The sequence below is a fragment of the Clupea harengus genome, chromosome 14, assembly GCF_900700415.2.
Source record: "Clupea harengus chromosome 14, Ch_v2.0.2, whole genome shotgun sequence".
NCBI classification, from domain to species: Eukaryota; Metazoa; Chordata; class Actinopteri; order Clupeiformes; family Clupeidae; genus Clupea; species Clupea harengus.
In genome coordinates this window covers 21543205-21563112 of record NC_045165.1, presented here as the reverse complement: position 1 = coordinate 21563112, position 19908 = coordinate 21543205, and the positions used below count along the sequence as shown (strand labels likewise).

General features: G+C 46.2%; 1 protein-coding gene across 4 annotated transcripts in view; it reads left to right on the top strand.

Moving 5' to 3' along the window:
- rock2a (rho-associated, coiled-coil containing protein kinase 2a) overlaps nucleotides 1-19908 on the top strand; it is a 38833-nt gene that overhangs the window by 3814 nt on the left and 15111 nt on the right. For all 4 annotated transcript variants that reach the window (XM_031580888.2, XM_031580885.2, XM_031580886.2 and 1 more), the window contains exons 2-15: nucleotides 11315-11396; nucleotides 12428-12528; nucleotides 13640-13777; nucleotides 14154-14414; nucleotides 15762-15906; nucleotides 16016-16154; nucleotides 16504-16595; nucleotides 16865-17024; nucleotides 17259-17316; nucleotides 17726-17737; nucleotides 18029-18166; nucleotides 18555-18690; nucleotides 18857-18948; nucleotides 19567-19813. In XM_031580888.2, the coding sequence (XP_031436748.1) occupies nucleotides 11315-11396; nucleotides 12428-12528; nucleotides 13640-13777; nucleotides 14154-14414; nucleotides 15762-15906; nucleotides 16016-16154; nucleotides 16504-16595; nucleotides 16865-17024; nucleotides 17259-17316; nucleotides 17726-17737; nucleotides 18029-18166; nucleotides 18555-18690; nucleotides 18857-18948; nucleotides 19567-19813 (1801 nt within the window). The remainder of the gene's footprint in view (nucleotides 1-11314; nucleotides 11397-12427; nucleotides 12529-13639; nucleotides 13778-14153; nucleotides 14415-15761; nucleotides 15907-16015; nucleotides 16155-16503; nucleotides 16596-16864; nucleotides 17025-17258; nucleotides 17317-17725; nucleotides 17738-18028; nucleotides 18167-18554; nucleotides 18691-18856; nucleotides 18949-19566; nucleotides 19814-19908) is intronic.

Below are 19908 nucleotides of genomic sequence, written 5' to 3'. Positions count from 1 at the left end.
ATTGTTAAATGTGCAGAAGAGTGCATGATGAGTGCTTAGTTTTCAGCCATGACATCCCTCTGCCAGTGGGAGAAGGCCTGCTCAGAATTGGTCAGGGGCAAATGGCTACGTTCAGCTAACGAGCTGTCTGAATAACTGGAATTTGGTCTTTGATTAGTTGCTGTCATAGTGTCATATGGCATTATCTATAGCCAGAGCCGCAAGCCTCAATTGAGGCCTTAAAACGCTGTAAAATTTCACACTGGCGAACCAAGCAGACTTTTCCCCCTTCTCTTTTTCAGTTTTTTCATTGTTTCGCTCACCCAAGCAGCAGTGGGGTTGGCCCAGATCAATCAGTGGTCCATATGGCTCTGCCAACTGGCTATTATTTCTGTTTTGGAGTGCACTAGTCTGGCATCCGTAAAAGGCTTGTGGTATCCATGATAAAGGGGAGAAGTCATTCTGGAGTCTGGAATGTTGATGGCTTCTTATCACTGCTGCCCTCTCCCCGCGGCCCAGAGCAGCAAACTGAGGCTGTCAGCTTCCTTGGGACGAAGAGTCGGTCTCTCTCTCTCTCTCGCTCTCTCTCTCTCTCTCTCTCTCTCTCTCTCACTCCTTTCTCCACAGTATTAAAATTCCTCTGTCACTCCACATCCCAGTGAAGCCCAGTCGTAAACCAAAAAACCTGGAGCGGTGGGTCGAGGCATGCAGGACAACTGCAGGCTCCATCAAGCGTGGAGCCGAATCTGGCCTGTGTTTAACTCAGTGGGGTTTCTTTTTATCATCATTTGTTCTAATTGAATTCCATTCTTTTGAACCGCACAGCATATATCTCCGTGCATTGACCTGCTGTGACATCCATAGCGGTCTGTACAGTCTTTTTGGCTTTGATCCCACATCTCCCAGCAGCCTCTGTGTTCCATGTCATTGCAAAGATATGATTCATCTGCACAGTGGTTCTGTCACAGGGCCTTTTAAAGGTTTTCTCTCTCTCTTCCCCCCCCCCCCCTTTGCACTGCTCTCTTCCTGACCCTATCACTGTGATGCATTGTGGTCTCATAGGCTTGAGTTTGGACAACTTACTGGAGCGCTCTGCTCCTCCAGTTGTGTGCTCCTTTGCAGAGGGATTTTAGCGTTGCGTTGCCCACACAATTCAAAGCAGCTTGTTACATCGCCCTCAGACCACAGTGGTGTGTTTAGAGTCCAGTGAAAATAAATCACCCTTTCTTTTTGCAGCTGACGCACGCACAGAGAGTTTGCAGTGTTTTGTCAGGTTTGCGTTGGTACCACTAAAAGATATTGTGTATGTTAAAAAGAGTAGTTGTTCCCCCCCCCCCCCCCTTGGAGGGGGTGCTTTCTGATCTGATAACGATTGAGGGCACACCCTTTGGACTTAGGAATGCACCAGGCTTTATTTCTCTCCCTCCACTCTGAGACTCAATGTCTTGTCTCGTGTCATTTGTGCTTGCATGCATTTTGGCTAGCGGGAGAAAAGTGCATCGTTTTGATGCCATTGTGCCAGCATTGACCCGGGATGTGTAGTTCAGACATGGGAATACAGATTCCAACTTGTGTCACAATGTAATACTATACACTCTTGAACCGGCTGCCTTCTTTCACAGATGGAAATAGAAACAACTTTGTGTTTTCTTCACATACGTACATGTGACAGTCGTGTGTGTGTGTGTGTGTGTGTGTGTGTGTGTGTGTGTGTGTGTGTGTGTGTGTGTGTGTGTGTGTGTGTGTGTGTGTGTGTGTGTGTGTGTGTGTGTGTGTGTTCGTGTTCCCACACATTTTCTTCCTGCTGCTGTCTTCTCTTCTTCCTCTCATCCGTCACACAATTCCATATAAGTGCTGTAGTCATTGTGGCATTCAATCACAACACCTGTTTTCTGGCATAAGATTTGTTCTTCAGTTCATATAATCTCAATTTGAAATGTAACTGAAGATGCCTCTCTGAGAGAATGCAAAATGTGATTGTTTAACAGCAGTAGAGGATCACTAACTCTAACCGCATGGCTTAGACACGGGAACTGTGACCATTATGTTGAACAGACTATGCAAGAACACACACGGATGAATAGAGACTTTCATATGTTCTGGCCTGCATGTTAGGGATGCGTTTGGAGGGGGTCACATAAAGGTTCTTAAGTAATTGATTGCCCCAGGTTTCCACTACCACACCAGTATTCCCACACTATCTATGTTGCGTTCTATTCTTAGTGGTCTATTTATAATGATGGAACAATTTGTTGCCTCTGCGGTAGGCAAATTAGTTTTGTTTAGTGTGTTTTCAAGGATTTTTTTTTTTCTGTCATTTTGCCTGGAATATATGTGTGTGCAGTGGCTGTTGTCATGTGCTGTTGTCAGTATGAAACGCAGAACTCCCGAAGCAATGCTAGCACTGCCGTATTTGGTATAGCGTTTTTGCTCATCTGAACTCTCCTTTTGTTTTTGTATTCTTCAGAAGCGATGTAATTCTTAAAGCTCTCGAGCAGTAAGGGCATTCTTTGATTTAGGTAGAATACCGGACCGCACCCGCTTTGATGATTTGCTCCATAATTACTATATACATGTGGTTGTTTGAGCAAAGATGGCTTTACTGATCTAACTTAATCAATTTTCGTCAACAGCCTGTACAAATCTGGCATTGTCCGCACTTACAGATGTCTTGTCTCAATGACCCAGGTGCAGACCATCAGTCCTACTGTGCCTGAGAGAGCTGTGCTGCAGACAGTTTGTTCATTCTATGTCTGTGTTTTGAGACGTTGGTCAAAGCCACCAATTGAAGTTTGCCTTAAGTCTATAGTGTAATTGATCTGGCCTGTGCCAGGCTGGCAGTCAATGGCTTTAGTCACTTCCCTTGGGGCTGAATTGTTGTTGATGACAGGATGGGCCACGCAGGAAATTGAAATCACATCCTGGATATGATCACCGGGGCAGCTGTGGTGGGACTGGTCGCCGTGGGGATGTGATTTTCAATTCCCCAAATACTGTACTGTCCCTCCTAGAAGAGCAGGTCCTCTCCTTAGACTTCCAGGGTGGGACTCCTGCCTAATTTGAGGTCATGTTTTGAGTTTGTTGTTCCTGCACATTGACCATGTGCTTGTGTTTGTTTTTCTGTTGTGCTTTTTGTCTGTCGGTGTGCCAGTTGAACTGGGGCCACACCCATGCTTCACAAAGCACATCAGCATATTTGAATGGCCTTTCATTTGAATGTCTTTCACTGAACCGGGAACGGGTGTTTTTTAAACCTGTGGATCTCCAGATCTGAAATGGAAAGATCACCTAGTGCTTTTTGCTGTGGTCAACAGTTCTTGTTTTAATGGATCTCTTTCACCTTGCTACAGCTGAAGCTGTATGGATATCGTTGTAATGCATTGTTTAGTGGTAATGTCAGCATGTTTTCTTAATGTCACCATGTTCCTCAGATGCTAGCATTGTCATATGGAGACAGTGTGGTTTGTTTCCGTAAGATTAACAACTCTAATTCCCCTAAAGGCACTCTGTGTGGGGGTAGTGGTCTACTCAGACCTACCAGGAACAGTCATTAAGAAATTAAGACATGTTTGGACTGTGGCCAATGAAGAGAGAAATGACCCAATTCTTTTTGCTCTCCACCACAACCAATTTCTCATGCGTACCACAATAAGTCTTCATTCCTTTCAATTATAACAACTAATTCCAGCTACACTGTAATACATGTCAACTACTGTAAGGTCTGTTGAATAGGTTGGTGTGTTACCTTGTTCACTGATGCAGACATCTATTGTGTTGTTCCCTCTGAACTATGTGGGTTACCAGGGCAGCAATTGAGAACATCAAAGTGGCATATAGCCTAGATTGCGGTTACTACAGTAATACTTGGCCATCACCATCCACAGATATCATGGTGTAATGAAATTATCTTCTTTCTTCCTTTTTTTTTTTTTAAGAGCATCGACATTTTGACTCACCTCAGACATTTGAGAGGAAATTTTTGGACTGTAGAACTCTTTATGTCACACAGGATTCAGCTCTGGCTATCGTAAGGCACATATAGAACACAGGATTCACCTGTGGCTATCGTAAGGCACATAAAGACACAGGATTCAGCTGTGGCTATCGCAAGGCACACAAAGAACACAGGATTCACCTGTGGCTATCGTACGGCACATAAAGACACAGGATTCACCTCTGGCTATCGTAAGGCACATAAAGAACCCACGGCCATCCCTCTGGTGTTTAGTTAACCCTGAGGAGGCCAACAGACTTCTGCGAGGTTTGCAGACAAGCTGTGATAGGAGAGCCACAGCTCCGTATAGTAACGCCTGTCCCAGAAACAGGAGCATCCCAGAGGGGAGCCGACTCGATTGGCAGTTGCAGTTCTTGTTCCAGAGTGATAAAGGTGGAGGTGGGGCGACTGCGACTGCATTAGCACCCTGCTAACGCAAAGGCCTGCTCCATCAACACTGGCTCATCAACTGGTTGGCACACTTGTGTAAGACAGTGCCTTGAGGGCAATACATGAAAACCTGCCCAAGTTTTTTTTTTTTTTTTTTTTTTTAAGAAAAAAATCCTGGCACACTTAGGAACAGTGAAAAGATAATATTTCAAAGTATTCCTGTGCATTTTGTTCCTTCTTTAGTATCTTTCTTTAGTCATTACAGGGGCAAGAAAATGGACATAAATCCATAGACTGAAATGTGCTCTAACATAGAATGTAATTGAATATACACAATTGCTTAAAATCTTGAAGCACTTTTGACTTTGTCCACAAAGATTCATTTGGGCACTGCTTATCCAATATCCTTGCTCTTGAAGGCTTTAGAACTGTAGGTAGAGAGTAGAGGTTTTTTTTGTTTTGTTTTTTTTCCCCAGATGAGGAGGCTTTTATTTTTTCCTAAAAAGTACAGAAGGGGTGGAGCCTTCTGCATCACCCAGTAACTTCCTGGCCGTGTGAGCACAAAGTAAGCTGCTCTTGCTAAAAAGGGCACATATTTTCCCAAATTTGTTTCCAGTTACTTTTCCAGTTCATTGTGATCTAATGAAGACTCATATTGGCGCTCTCTGCAGTGGAAAACTGCATTAGCAGAGGAGGGGCCTACTGTGATTGCATTCTGCAATGGGTGCCCTTGCAAATGACAAGGAAATGCTATTAGATTCAGTCTAATGAAATAGGGTCTTTTACAGTCAGTTTCTCCTCAGTGCAAAAAAGTCTGCAAGTCTCTCCTTTAAGAAGGGTGCTTCCTTTCACATGAGCATTCAGAACATTTTTGTTCGCAACGACAAAGCTTGACTGGAGTTATCAGTTGTTTAAAAGGCTGCTTATTCTGCTGCTTTTCCTCTGCCTCTGAAACTTCCCCTTCCCCCAGGAGCTTCTACCCTGCTTTCATCAACCTATTCTCTCTCTCTCTCTCTCTCTCTCTCTCTCTCTCTCTGCTCAGCTGGTTGCTGGAGCAGAGGGGGACTGGGCTTGTTCGGTGCTCACACATGGAGAGCAGCTGAATTTATGTCAGATTTGTCTCAGAATGTGGCCGGTGCCAGCAGAACTGGGTGCGATGTGCTGTTGGAGAGAAACACTGCCATATAAGGTGGTGTGATAGTGGCCGCAGCCATTTTTGCAAAACAACCATCAGCCTGCTGGCCTCCTCTTTTGAGACGCCCTCTCCACAAACCCCCCCTCACCTCCTTCTCTCTCTCTCTCTCTCTCTCTCTCTCTCTCTCTCTCGCTCTCCTTCACTCCTTCCATTTCTCTTTCTCTCTCCCTCTACTGTTGTAAATGCCACTATCATTAAGTGTTGTTCTAAGGTTAGGGCCCTCTGCTCTGCAGAGCACTTGCATGTCTGATCTCATTCTGATCTCGTCCCTGCAGTGTTGTCAGGTAGTGTGGCAAGACCTCAGGCCATGCTCATGTTTTCATCTGGTTAGTCTCTAGTCCTTAGGGAGCAGAGGTTTCTGTTTCACTTTAGCTTGGAGTGTCCAGAGAGTGAGTGAGTGAGTGAGTGAGCGAGGGAAAGAGACGGAGGAAGATAGGATGGGTGGGTGAAGGGGAGGAAGAGGAGTACAGGAGAGCCCCAGCTGCTCTGTGAAGGAACGTTATCTGATGACCAGTCACCTCTCGTACAGCTGAAGGGCTGGAGAAGTGATTGCATTCCTCAAGAATCCTCATGTCTCTTTGACGGCTCTAAATTTAGGAACCGTAGGCTCTGGGTTGGATGGGCTTAAACCGGTTTAATTGGGTTCCTTTTGAAATGCGATCAAATAGCCTAAACTTGGAGTTGGAACTTTTGTGTGATCACACTCAGGAGGGAGGATAACCTCACTGTTTGCTTTAATGCTGGACAGGTTCTCCCTCATGCATCTGGATCCCAATGAATCAGATAACTGGCCTTTTGCCTCAAGTACATGCTGACCAGGTATGCAAGCGATATACTCTGTCTCCCCCAATAGTCCAGAATGTGGAGGATATATTTATCCCTTCTCCCTCTGTTTTTTGCTCCGTCTCTTTGGAAATGGTTCCTCAGAAAGGGTCAGTATGATAAGACTAAAATAGACCCACGCTGGCCCCAAATATGCTCAAAGAACGTTCCCCAACGAATTGAGCATGACCAGACCATGGTAGTTGATACAGGGTGAGGTGCCCTAAGCTGCAGATAGGCCAAACGCTAGCTACGGTGCCAAGGACAACCTTCTGCAACAGCTTGTGTTTATCCTGTGACTAAGGGTTTTCTTTATCGACATTGTGCATTTAGTTAGGTAGTGTTTTAATTCATTCCAATTTGGCATTCTGTCTCTCTCTCTGTGTGTGTGTGTGTGTGTGTGTGTGTGTGTGTGTGTGTGTGTGTGTGTGTGTGTGTGTGTGTGTGTGTGTGTGTGTGTGTGTGTGTGTGTGTGTGTGCGCGCGCATGTGAGTCAGTCAGAGTATTTATAAGTGTGAGGGTATTCGAGCTCTGTGAACGGAAGTGCTTTCGGAGGTGAAAAGAGACATTTGTTCATTGTTCCTCCCACTCATTTTTCTGCTGTTCTCTTTCAGCTCTCCATCCATACATCCATCTACTCCAACCATCATGTCTTCTACTACCCTCTCTACATTTACCTCTCTCTCTCCCTTCGCCCTCCCCCCTCCATCTCTCCATCTCCATGCTCACACACAATGCTAGTCGTTTCTCTCTTGCACTTGGGCGGAATTCACTGCGAGGGAAAATGCCAGCCGTCAGTGCCAGTTTCACTCGGCTAAGTGTTTTTATGAAAGGCCGTTTTCACTGGAGGACCCTCCTGTAGCGGCTGTGCCTTGCCATTAGTGAGCTGTGCCCCTCTGGTGTGATGCGGGTGAGAGGAGGGGGTGGTGGGGGCGCACAGCACAGCACGGATGACTCAGCAGCTGCCCTCTTTAAAACTGTCAGGCAGCGATGAATTTGCTCAGGGTTGTTTGATTTCTCTTTCTCCCCTCCCCAAAGCCACTGGTTTAGGAATGCCAGTCGTTCAAAGAGTTCAAATGAGCCTAGTTGTTAAGTCACCCAAGAGCAACTGGCACTGCGGTTTTGTATTGTTTGTGTGGAACTGTGATGGCTGCTTTTGAGAATTCTGTGGGCTTTTCTTTTTTTTTTTTTTGACTGTGCATGCAGTGACTCCCAAACTCCTATCAAAGCTACACATTCCTATGCGTTTATTGTTGAACTGTTCTGCACGAGAATATTCCCTCTCACTTGTGGCTATTTCTGTTTCCCACGTAGTCGTTATATTGCCTTGGGGTTCTACTGAGCCCTTCAACATGACATAAAACATGTTCCAAACGTGACAGGCACGCTCCAGGGGCCTTTGGCCTAACATTCACTACTCACTGGCTAGATCCTTATCAACTTTCCCAAAGTTGTAAACAGCGGAGCAACTGTATATTAACGGAGCGCCACTTGGAGACATGTGAGCACACAGCTTAGACTGGTGTCTGCCTTACTGGACCCGCGCGGGGCAGAGGAAACCGCTGTCCCAATATATTCTCGACTCGCCATATCTGCAAGGCACGGAGGTGCACCAGGTTATCGCTGTATCACTGAAATTGATTTGTTACTGCGATGCAGACGCAGTGTTATCCGGTCTCGTGCTCAAAATGTGCTACACGCTAGTTTTGCCCTGCACCCTGCTTGAGTGCATCTACCCCCCTTGTGAAATTGCCATTTTGGGGCAAATTTCATATTTTGTGTGTAGTCACAGGAATTGGCCCTGAAAGGTAGAAATGGTTAGAAATAACATGAAGAGAGGAAAGCGGCTTCCTAACCTGAAAGCTAAATAACGTGGTAACCTAAGATCATAGTTCGAATTAAGCTTCCTATGTTTTGCCGCTGACCTGCTTTGAGTTTTGAGGTATACTGCAGGGAGGTTTTGTGTCTCTACCTGACTTCAAATCACTTCCTATTTGTGGTGCTCATGCATTTGCTCTTTGCCTCTAACCCCCCTCACCCTAACCCTCATGGCTGTGCAAAGACCAGGGCTGTGGCTTTTCTGGCCCTCTGCTTCGCCCCCTGGAAATGAGGTCTGCTGCCGCCGCTGCTTGTGTCAGTGTCCCTCTCCATGTTTGGGCCTGTGCTGCTAAAGAAGTCGCCAGAGTGGAGATGTTGGGAAGGAGGGGTGTGGATGGCCTCAGGGCTGGACAGGGCGGACCCCTTAATTACTTACACACACACACACACACACACACACACACACACTGGGAGGTGGACAAGAAGCTATGCATCCCTGTGTTTAAGCATTTCTCTAAGCTGCTCCAAAGAGCCCCTTCACTCTCTCATTACACACACAGATTCACACATACTTAACCCCCCCCCCCCCCCCCCCCCCCCCTGTCTGTGACAGAACCATTTTTGAACGTTTGAAAGTCAATAAAGTGTAATTTGTTTTGTTCTGAATGCCTACAGATGTCTGTGTGTGTTGCACTGGCATGTCTGTGTAGAGGATGTTAAAATAAAATTACTTCCTGGTGTGGATGCTGTGCAGGTCACACTGTAGAATATCTCCCAGCCCACTCGGGTTCTTTTCCCGCACACTCTCATAGTCCTTCTCTGTTGCATACGTATTGCAACACAAGAAATGACATAACCTGCCATATTGCAGAACTCCTTTCCTGTAAGCTCTTCTTGCATCTTTTCTCAACAGCTGACAAGTTGAGGAATGACAAGACAACATTTCCTTATCCTACTGCTTCTGTGTGTGTGTGTGTGTGTGTGTGTGTGTGTGTGTGTGTGTGTGTGTGTGTGTGTGTGTGTGTGTGTGTGTGTGTGTGTGTGTGTGTGTGTGTGTGTGTGTGTGTGTGTTTGTCGGGAGTGTGTGTTTTTTTGTCTGTATGGGTTTTCATTAATGTGGTTTGTGTGCGTGTTCGTGAGCAGTGGTGTGGTGTGGGTGCTGCCCACACAGGAAGTGAATGTCTGCAGCCTGCTGGTGTTGCCCTCAAACATGTATGGAATGAATTGGCAACACAAATCATTTCCTGCTTTTTTTTCAGGGTAGGGGGTTGAATGAATGAAACTGGGGACAGTCAATCCTACTGCAAAGCTGAAAATGCACACATAGACACTTTTTCTAACCAATCTTTCTGCGTATTTATTTTATTCTGAGAGAAGTTGTCACATCCAGATTTTGATGTAGTTGTGGTATTATTTGAGATTCAAGGTGCATGTGCAATCTCCATTTTTCCCGAGTGCTGTGCTGTGCTGTGCTGTGCTGTGCTGTGCTGTGCTGTGCTGTGCTGTGCTGTGCTGTGCTGTGCTGTGCTGTGCTGTGCGCTTGTTGGAGTGGGGGTTGTAAAGGTTGAGTAAAGCAGATGACTACAGCCTGAGAGAGATGCTGGCTCCCCGCACGGCCACATTATCTGTCGAGTCCCAGGCGGGCTGTGTCATTTCCTTTACAGGCAAGCAGGCGGCAGAGATGAGCGGCGTGTTTGTGTTTTTTTTTCCTTAAATAGTAGTTTTGTGCGAAGGGGCCCATCCTATATTGGGACGTACTGCGTTTACACGGGGGGGGGGCAAGAGAGAGTCATGCGTCACTATACACGGAGAAAGAGCTAGAGGGAATGAAGGAAAGAGGATGACTCAACCTCACTTTCTTTTTTTTTTCCCATCTTCTCTCGTCTCCCTTCCCATTTCTTGAAATTGGCATGGCAGTTTCCTTCCGTAATGGTCTGATTGTCATGTCCTGTGCCATACAGTCAGTGAGTGTGCCACAGCTGGCAGAGAAAGATGTTTGCACCATTTAGGTTCAAGCTTTGGTCACTTTGGAGAAGGTTTAGCAAAAAAATGCTTACTTTGCTTAAGTCAAAAACATCCACAGAGTGAATGAAAGTGTGCGGGGGCGGGGGCAGCCCAGATTTTCAAGTTTTTTTTTTTTTTTCTGGGGAAAGGTTGCCAAGGAGACCATGTCTGGTATGTAAACCACAACAGAGCTAAGAAGTGTCCAGGCCTCTTAATAGCTTCAACCACTTAGCTAACATCCAAAATAGAAAATAAATTCCCACTGCAGCGGTTGTGGAGATGATCGCTGATTAAATGCACCAGCAGCTAATTAGGTGGTGATTTGTATCTGTATCTTGGGCCATATAAATGCCTCACAATGACTGGTGTAGAACCACAGAGGTCCCTGCTTCCCTAGTCTATGTAGCATTTCTCTGTGTAGTGTTTGTGACACTCACTGGCCCTGGCTACAAAGCATATCAGGTGAAATGGACATGCTGTTAAGATTTCATGCAGTTTAATCTCACGGTCATCTAATGCACTGCGCAGTATGCCTGGAGACAATCAACGTAAAATCCTGCAGAGGTATCAATCACAGGCAGGCAGACCTGCCCACCAGCCTGACGGTATGTGTCCGTGTGTATCAGCCAGAGATGGTAGCCTCACGAAGTTGCTATCAGCTGAGGAAATCCATTCACATGCACCATAATCACAGATTACCATAGAGGAAGGACGTCAAGAACCTGGTTGTGCAATGCATGTATGTCGCCATGTATTTCCTAGGGTTTGTAAGAATTGAACCTCATAACCCAGGTGATGCATATGTGCCGCATAAAAAGGCAGTTGAAGGGTTGGACCAAGTCAAAACAAAACACAAACTGACTGACTTTGAAAAAAGGCATATGACTGTGTTTGATCTGCCTTCGTCCATCTCACTGTTCACTTGCCTAGTGATATTTTGGCTGTTTGTGAGAGATCGGCTCTGGTCTTTCATCACTCATTTTATTTGCAGCCTTTAAAAGCTTTAGCCTTAGAGACCACCCATCGTGTCTCTGTTTTCTTGGCCACGTGAGTTGATTTCTCTTTTTTTTTATGTGCTGAAGATTGAATTAGTTTTATGGCTCTCTCCACAGGATTCCATGAATGCCTTGGTTCTAGATTTGGACTTCCCGGCCTTACGCAAGAACAAGAACATTGAGACCTTCTTGAACAGATGTAAGCATGTATGTTTGTTTGTCTGGCCAGGTCAGTAAGTGCGCGTGTCTGTGTGTGTGTGCGTGCGTGTGTGCGTGCGCGCGCGCCTAGGTCTTTGTGTGAGTGTGTCATAGAGAGAGGGAGGGGACATTGATTTAAGCGGTTGTAGTAGGCTATAGGATCATCTCCTAAACCAATCTGTGCCCTCCCTGCCCTCTTTCTCCAACGGCCAGTGAGACCTAGTAGCTTTGGATTAGCTGCTTATTAGCTTAGCCATTTTCTAATTATCTCCTCTCCTGTAGTGGGATACTGAGCCTTACAGAAAGCTAATTAGTCAATTAGCCATTGTTTGCATTTCTCTCAACATTATTGGTTTGCCAGCTACAATGAAATAGGGTATAACCAGTGTTCATTAATTACAGTGGCAGCATAGGTCCATAGATATTGGTTAAATGCATACAAAATTCTTTTGTCACAGTGTGATTTTTATATCACCCTCAAAAAGCTGTTGAAGCTATTGATGTATTTGCCAGTTTAAAACATCAATGGTGAATCTTCTCTGCAATACTGTGAGAAGTGTGTGTGTTTGTTTGTGTGTCTGTGTGTTTTTCAAATAAGCATTTAGCTAGCTTTGTGTACACATGTCTCTCCACTGTGCTAGCATCTGGATCTCTTTCTTTCTCTCCTGGGCAAACACTGGTGTATCAGAGTACTTGTGTTCCTGCAGCTCAGCACTGTTTTACTTCTGTAATTATCTAATCATAGCTCTGCATCAGATCCCAAAGAGCACCGTTGCCATGGTGACCATAGGGCCTGATGCAGGGAGAGGCGTTTTGGCTATGGATGCTAATAATAAGCTCCATGCACAGAGGCATAGAACAGGAAGACAGACTAGAGCTCTGCGGTGTGATGGTGGCAGGGTGTGTGTGTGTGAGTGACACACAGGTAGACCGATTAAGTGTGTTTGTATGTGTGTGTGTGTGTCTGTCCTTTGTGTCTGTTAGTGGCTGGGAAAATGTGTGTTTGATCCATGACTCATTGTGTGTGTGTAGATGATAAGGTGATGGGGCACATCAGAGAGTTGCAGATGAAGTCTGAGGACTTTGACCGGGTGAAGGTGATCGGAAGGGGGGCCTTTGGCGAGGTTCAGCTGGTAAGATGCTCTCCACACACACACACACACACACACACACACACACACACACACACACGGTTTTCTAAAGTGGCAGACTTGAATGTACATATAAATCAAAACATGACTACTTTACCATACACAGACACACACACAAGCCCACACACATGGGCAGACAGTTGTACACAAACCAAAACATGACATTATCACATTATACACACACACAAACAAACTCCACACACAAACCTTCACCACAAGCCACACGTGCACAGGCATGCTTTCAGTACACCATATACGCACCACAACACCCTTCGTAAACGCCCATGTATACACACCCAAACCGTCTGAGGCTAGAGTATCTCTTCCTGTGTGTGAGTGTGTGTGTGCGCACACACTAAATCTCTGCACTGAATGAGGGGTTACAGCAGCTTCTCCACGGTGTTGACCACATGTCTCTCCCTGCTCATGTCACGTGCATCTGTCTGATCATTCTTCCTCTCCCCAAACAATGCTCACCAGCCTCCCTCACTGAGACACACACACACACACACACTCATTAATCTTACACATGTTCTGTCTTAATATCGGAGAGATTTTCCTCTCCTGCATGTCTGTGATGACCCTTGCGTTGGCAGCGGCTCTCCAAGTGGTTCCGTGTTAACCTGAGTGGGAGTGAAAATGGGAGTGTGTGTTCAGGGCGAGCTGTGTGAGTGTGCGGCAGAGCGAGAGAGAGAGAGAGAAAAGTAAGCATATCAGTGTGTCTGGGCTATTGCACAGGGATCATTAAGCTGACAGTATGGTGAGTGATTACAGGGGCCAGTTAGTGCACGTCCAGCCCTGAAACTGAGCGCAGACTCTCCCTCTCTGTCAGTCTTCCTCTTTAGCACTGGCCTTATCTCTGGGCTAGATCTCTCTCACTGTGTCTCCTTTCTCATTTTATTGTTATCCCACTCTGTAGCTCACAGTTTTGCGTTTGTTTTTAGTTTTTTTTATTAATGCTCTGTCGTTTGGTTAAAGATGTAGACCCACAATACTTGATGCTCTCATGAGTTTGCAATCTGTTTGCCTATACTAATACCTGTGTGTGTGTGTGTGTGTGTGTGTGTGTGTGTGTGTGTGTGTGTGTGTATAGGTGCGCCACAAACCCTCTCAGAAAGTATATGCCATGAAGATCCTAAGCAAGTTTGAGATGATAAAGCGCTCCGACTCCGCCTTCTTCTGGGAGGAGAGAGACATCATGGCCTTCGCCGACAGCCCCTGGGTCGTACAAGTGAGACATGAACGAACACACCCACACACAAGGACATGCATACATAGTGGATCTGCTACATGCACTACCACAGTTTCATCAGTGCTCAAGTGCATAATTATCAAAACAGATTATATTCCCTTCATGTAATAATTCTCCCTTTATTTAATAATTATCAGTTAATATTAACATTGGTCGTTTTGTCTATTTTGATGGCAATAGATGTATTGCAATTCATCTTGATTGCGTGTGTATATTTTTATGTTTCTGTGTGTGTGTGTGTGTGTGTGTGTGTGTGTGTGTGTGTGTGTGTGTGTGTGTGCGCGTCTGTCTGCCTGTCTGTCTGTCTGTCTGCAGTTACCCTAAAACTCTGCAATGTGTTTTGTCCTTTGTTCAGCTGTGCTGTGCCTTCCAAGACGACCGCTACCTGTACATGGTGATGGAGTACATGCCCGGCGGCGACCTGGTGAACCTGACCAGCACGTACGACGTGCCCGAGAAGTGGGCGCGCTTCTACACGGCCGAGGTGGTGCTGGCCCTGGACGCCATCCACTCCATGGGCTTCATCCACCGCGACGTCAAGCCCGACAACATGCTGCTGGACAGCCTAGGTCACCTCAAACTGGCCGACTTCGGCACCTGCATGAAGATGGACGGGGTGAGCAATAGCGAGCGATAGTGCGTGTGTGCGTGCGTGTGTGCGTGTGTGCGTGTGTGCGTGTGTGCGTGTGTGTGTGTGTGTGTGTGTGTGTTGCTGTATCTGTGTGGGGAGAAGGGGTGGGGTTACACTGCTACAAATGCATGTGTTTGTCTCTATGACTTTGGTGCTCTTTACTATAGCTGTTATAAGCTGTTGACTTATTTGTGTGTGGAAGTGTGTATATATGTTAGTTTTGTACGTGTTTGTTGGAGTTTATTTTCTGAAAGAGAGAGTGTATGTGTGTGAGTGAGTTTGTTTACTTGAGTAGGTGTATGTATTGGGAGGAGAGAACAATCCTAGCTAGTTAGTCATAGGGCTAGTCATTTGTAGCTGGTGGATTTGCCTTTGTGAAACTGTCTACCAGTAAAGCTTTCAGCAACTAAACATAGCTGAAAGAGTGGGTGGGCTTATGTGTGTGTTTGTATCTGAGTGTGTGAGAAAGAGGCCGAGAAGGCAAGGGGCATGTCTTGCAGTCCCTGTTGCATGAAGTATGTGCGGTGGAGTTAGTCAGAGAGTGAGTCATCCCTGCTGGAATATGCAGAGAGCCTCAGAGCTCCGCACTTACCAACACTGGCTCACCGTTTACCCACTAGCCATGCGTGAGGCGCCTAGTGACCTGCTGAAACGACTCTCGGGGTCAGCCCTCTTTGACATCTTGTTCTGGTCAGCTATGCTCGACCCCTCCCCCTCCCTCTCCCTGTCGGTGCTGGCTTAGGGAATGTCATCCATTTTTGTCATTCACTCATTCCTATGAGCTTTAGTCATCGGTGTTGCCCTGCAGACTTGCTGCTGACATTACACTTGGTGATTATGAGCAGTGTCGTCATGTCCACGAAATAGCACAAATGTGACTAATGTGAATGTTCTACGTAAAGGGCGAAAGCTACCCTTATATGGAGATATTAAAGTGTTTGTGTTCTGTCGCCATCTAGTGATGACCTTTTGTTTCGTCACTGAATGTTTATGTTTGTGGTGTAGCCTAACCTGTTGTGGCCTAATAATACAGAATTTTCTGAATGTGTCTGAAAGTTCACTTAGAATTCGGTCAGTGGAGTGAAAGAATAGCAATAGAGGTTGATCTGAGCATTGGACGCAGTGTTTGAAACATTGTTCTCAAAAGTTCAAAGTACTTTATTTACCCTTGTTCTCCATGATTGACTGAAAAGCAGTGGCGGTCCAGAACCCAATTGATTTGTGTCTGTTAAATGATATTACAGTGGTCATGATGTCTGGGCTGTGGATTTTAGTGATGATATAAATAGAGAAGACTCGAACACTAAATTCAATTGATTGGCGCCCCCACAGACTGGCATGGTGCATTGTGACACAGCGGTGGGCACGCCCGACTACATCTCCCCCGAGGTGCTCAAGTCACAAGGCGGTGACGGTTACTACGGCCGGGAGTGTGACTGGTGGTCAGTGGGCGTCTTCATCTATGAGCTGCTGGTCGGTGAGTGACCCTCCCTCTCGTCGTCGGCTGGACACGCTGTACTGTGTGGGAACAATATTCTTTAGACGCGTGAGAAACCTTACATGTTGGCGTTCATGTTCGTCCTCAGGTGAAACGCCGTTCTATGCCGACTCGCTGGTCGGAACCTACAGCAAAATCATGGACCACAAGAACTCGCTCAACTTTCCGGACGACGTGGAGATCTCCAAGGATGCCAAGAGTCTGATCTGTGCCTTCCTCATGGACAGGTGAGCTGGCTGGCTGTGCCCACTGGAGGGATGAGTGTGGAACTGGCAATAACTATGGGAGAAACACCCTCAGCAGCTGCTGGTTTAAGAACATGAGATAATGAGGGATTGAAGGGATGCTGATGAAATTGAGACCTGGACATGCTCTTTCATCAGAAGATAAAACCATGTCATTAATTTATATTTTTAAGGTGTCTCGTTTGTTTTGTTTGATTCAAATGAGGGCTAGTTATGGACCATATGAGGGCTTTATGGTACAGTTTCGTTCAGTAGGTCTGGAGGTTTTTCTTGAGCTCTTTACTCATGCTGCTGTATTGTCCTCCGTCTGAACCATGTCCCTCCCCCCCAGGGAAGTGCGTCTGGGTCGTAATGGGGTGGAGGAGATCAAACGCCACCCTTTCTTCAAGAACGACCAGTGGACCTTTGACACCATCAGGGACAGTGAGTGTTTACCTAACCCGTCTCTCATTACGACCACATATCCACGAGGAAAGCTCTCGTGTCCATTTTGGGTTTTATACATTTCAATCGGCTGTATGGTCACGGGAAATCTATATGAATTACCTTTAGATGAATATAACTGTATACCTAATGTAAACAAAGTATGTTAATGTTTGCAGACTTGTACATATGAAAGTATGCATACTTTGGAAGTGATATCCCTCTTAATCTCTTTGGTTTCTTCTGTCCCTTTTTCCCTGTGTCCCCAGCCGTGGCCCCTGTGGTTCCGGAGCTGAGCAGTGATATTGACACCAGTAACTTTGACGAGATCGAGGACGATAAGGGAGATGTAGAGACGTTCCCAACGCCCAAAGCCTTTGTGGGAAACCAGCTGCCCTTCGTGGGCTTCACCTACTTCAAAGAAAACCAGTAAGTGTTCTCCCTCTCTCTCTTCTCACTCTTTCTGTTTTCATTTTTTCTCTTTTCATCTTTTTCGATCTCTACTCCATTGCTTTTAATCTCCTGCTGTTTTTGATTTAATGACAATTTGATAGTTTGGGAAATGAGTTCTATAAGGCAAACTACTGGCTGAAGAGTAACCAGTGAGTGCTATAGCTGTCAAATGAAAGTGGCCCCTGTCTTGTCTCTCTCTTCCTCTCTCAGGTTGCTAGGACCCTCAAATCGATCTGCTGTAGAGAATGAGCGGCTAGTGTCCATAAAGGCAAGCCCCACCTGCACCTACATCCACCTCTATTCAGTAACAGTGTATCAGTAGATCACAGGAGACAATCACTTCCTATAACATCATAACTGCTTTCTAAAACTGCAGACTGCTAGAAACGGTCTGGTCTGGTCTGGTCAAGTAGCGCTGGGTCAGCGGAGGTTAAACCCAGTGTGTTTCTGGAGTGTGAAGGCCTTCTAAAACCCAGTAGAAGTAGGCCCCCGTAGGCGGATGGATTAGGGGTTAATCCGCAACTAATTGACTGACTTCTTAACGATACATCCAAACATAACGAGCTTTTTGTGAGTGACCAAACAAGAGGCTAATCCCCACAGGGGCGACAGGACTTGTTTTATTTTCTTTATTCGCTGACACTAATTCAGTCTTTGTATTTGTTTCTTTCTTACAGGATGCTTCTGTGGTAAGCAAGACCTTTCTCCCTGTTTGTGCTAGCCTTTGTTTGAAATAGTATACTAGGTCCCTGGCATGTGACTTGGCAATGTTGGCATGATGATGGTAAACAAGTAAATGGGAAGTAAGAGAACAGCCTCTGTGGCATTTTTATGTCCTTAGCTGTTTGTTTTACCCATCAATCTTTCTAAAGAGTTGAGTTCCCTTGTTGAAAGAGAGGAATGTTTACCGTGTGTGTGTGTGTGTGTGTGTGTGTGTGTGTGTGTGTGTGTGTGTGTGTGTGTGTGTGTGTGCGGTGCAGTCGGCAGCACTACAGAAGCAGCTGCACGTGCTGGAGGAGCAGCTGAGTGCTGAGATGCAGGCCAAAGAAGATCTGGAGCATCGCTCCCGCACCGCCACCAGCCGCTTGGAGAAAGTCACCAAAGAGCTGGACGAGGAGGTGTGCACCTGCTATATCTCCCCCTTTCTCTCTTTTTCTCTCTCTCTCTCTCTCTCTGTTCATTGTTACACATTCTCTGTCTCTCTAAAACGCTTACATTCTAAATACCATTTTATGATGAATAGCTCCTCTCATGCAACTTCTGCACTGAGGTGCTCAAACACGTTGACATAAAAGTTCATAAAAGAGAATACAGTGATGTGAAAGTATCTCGTGGTAGCCGCCCACGCCACACTTGGCATTTCAGTCACTAATCGTAATAGTAAGTCATTAATCTAATTACAGGCCTGACTGTCCCACAGCACATTGTGATGGGGAAACCTTTGCATGGTGTGGGAAATGCTAAACGTTGAGTCAAATTTGGCACGTAACCCTCCCCCCTCCACAGACCAACAGCCGTAAGAACCTGGAGTCGTCCCTGCGGCAGCTGGAGCGGGAGAAGGCACTGCTGCAGCACAAGAGCGTGGAGAGCCACCGCAAGGCCGAGAGCGAGGCCGACCGCAAGCGCTGCCTGGAGAACGAGGGTGAGCGCCCGCCTGCCGCCATTTACGCTCTTTTATCATACGCTTAGTTCTCGTCTTCAATGTGTTTGCGCTAATGACAAATGCCAGGGGGGCCACGTGAGTAAATAAAACGTAGTGGTGGAGTCGAATGCACTTCTTCACATGCGTATCTGTCTGGGCTTTCTAGTGAACAGCCTCAGGGACCAGCTAGAGGAACTAAAAAAGAGGAACCAGAACTCTCACATCTCCAATGAGAAGAACATCCACCTGCAGAAACAGGTCAGCATCAGAGGCAGTGCTCTGTGTTTGTGCATTTAGCAGTGTGTGTGTGTACAGAATGCATGTGTATGTCTGTCTTTATATGGGAAAAACATTCTGCACAGGTTAGCATTTGAGTGTGTGTGTGTATGGACTTGTTTATGTGTGAGGTGATGCAGCTCTGCTGGATAAGCCATTTATCTCTCAGAGAAGCAGATTGGATGCAGGTGGCGTATGGCAGGGAGACTTCTGGCTCATTTAGCATGTTGCTGTATGTGAGAGCGCTAGTTTTTGTGTTTGTGTGGGGGAGTTGCGTGTAAAATGTTTCCTAGTCCCTCTTCTGAGTGTATGTATATGTATGTGTGCATGGGAGTGTATGTATATTTATGTGTGCATGGGAGTGTCCGTGAAGAAAAGGAGAGAGAGTGTGTCTAAAAATATGATATGAGTATGTCCACATATATTTTTAAATATACATCTGTGTGTGTGTACATATGTATTATATAGATGATGATAAAAATAAATATGATGCTGCCCTTCAAGAGGATTAGGCCAGAGGATACCCATCCTCAAAAGTGAAGTGTGTGTGTGTGTGTGTGTGTAACTCTAACTCTGTGGCATCTCCTCTCCTCCCCTCAGCTGGACGAGGCCAACTCTCTGCTGCGGACGGAGTTGGACGCGGCGGCGCGACTGCGCAAGTCGCAGACGGAACTCAGCAAGCAGCTGCAGCAGCTGGAGTCCAACGGGCGCGAGCTGCAGGACAAGTGCTGCATGCTGGAGAACGGCAAGCTCAAGCTGGAGAAGGACTACATCAGCCTGCAGGCCGCGCTCGAGGCCGAGAAGAGAGACTGCAGCCAGGGCTCCGAGACCATCACAGACCTACAAGGTGCGTGTGTGCATGTGTGTGTATGCTCTCCATACCCCTACTGGTGTCTCCTGTGTTTTAGCCCATTATCTTTGGTATCTTTTCATTTTGTGACG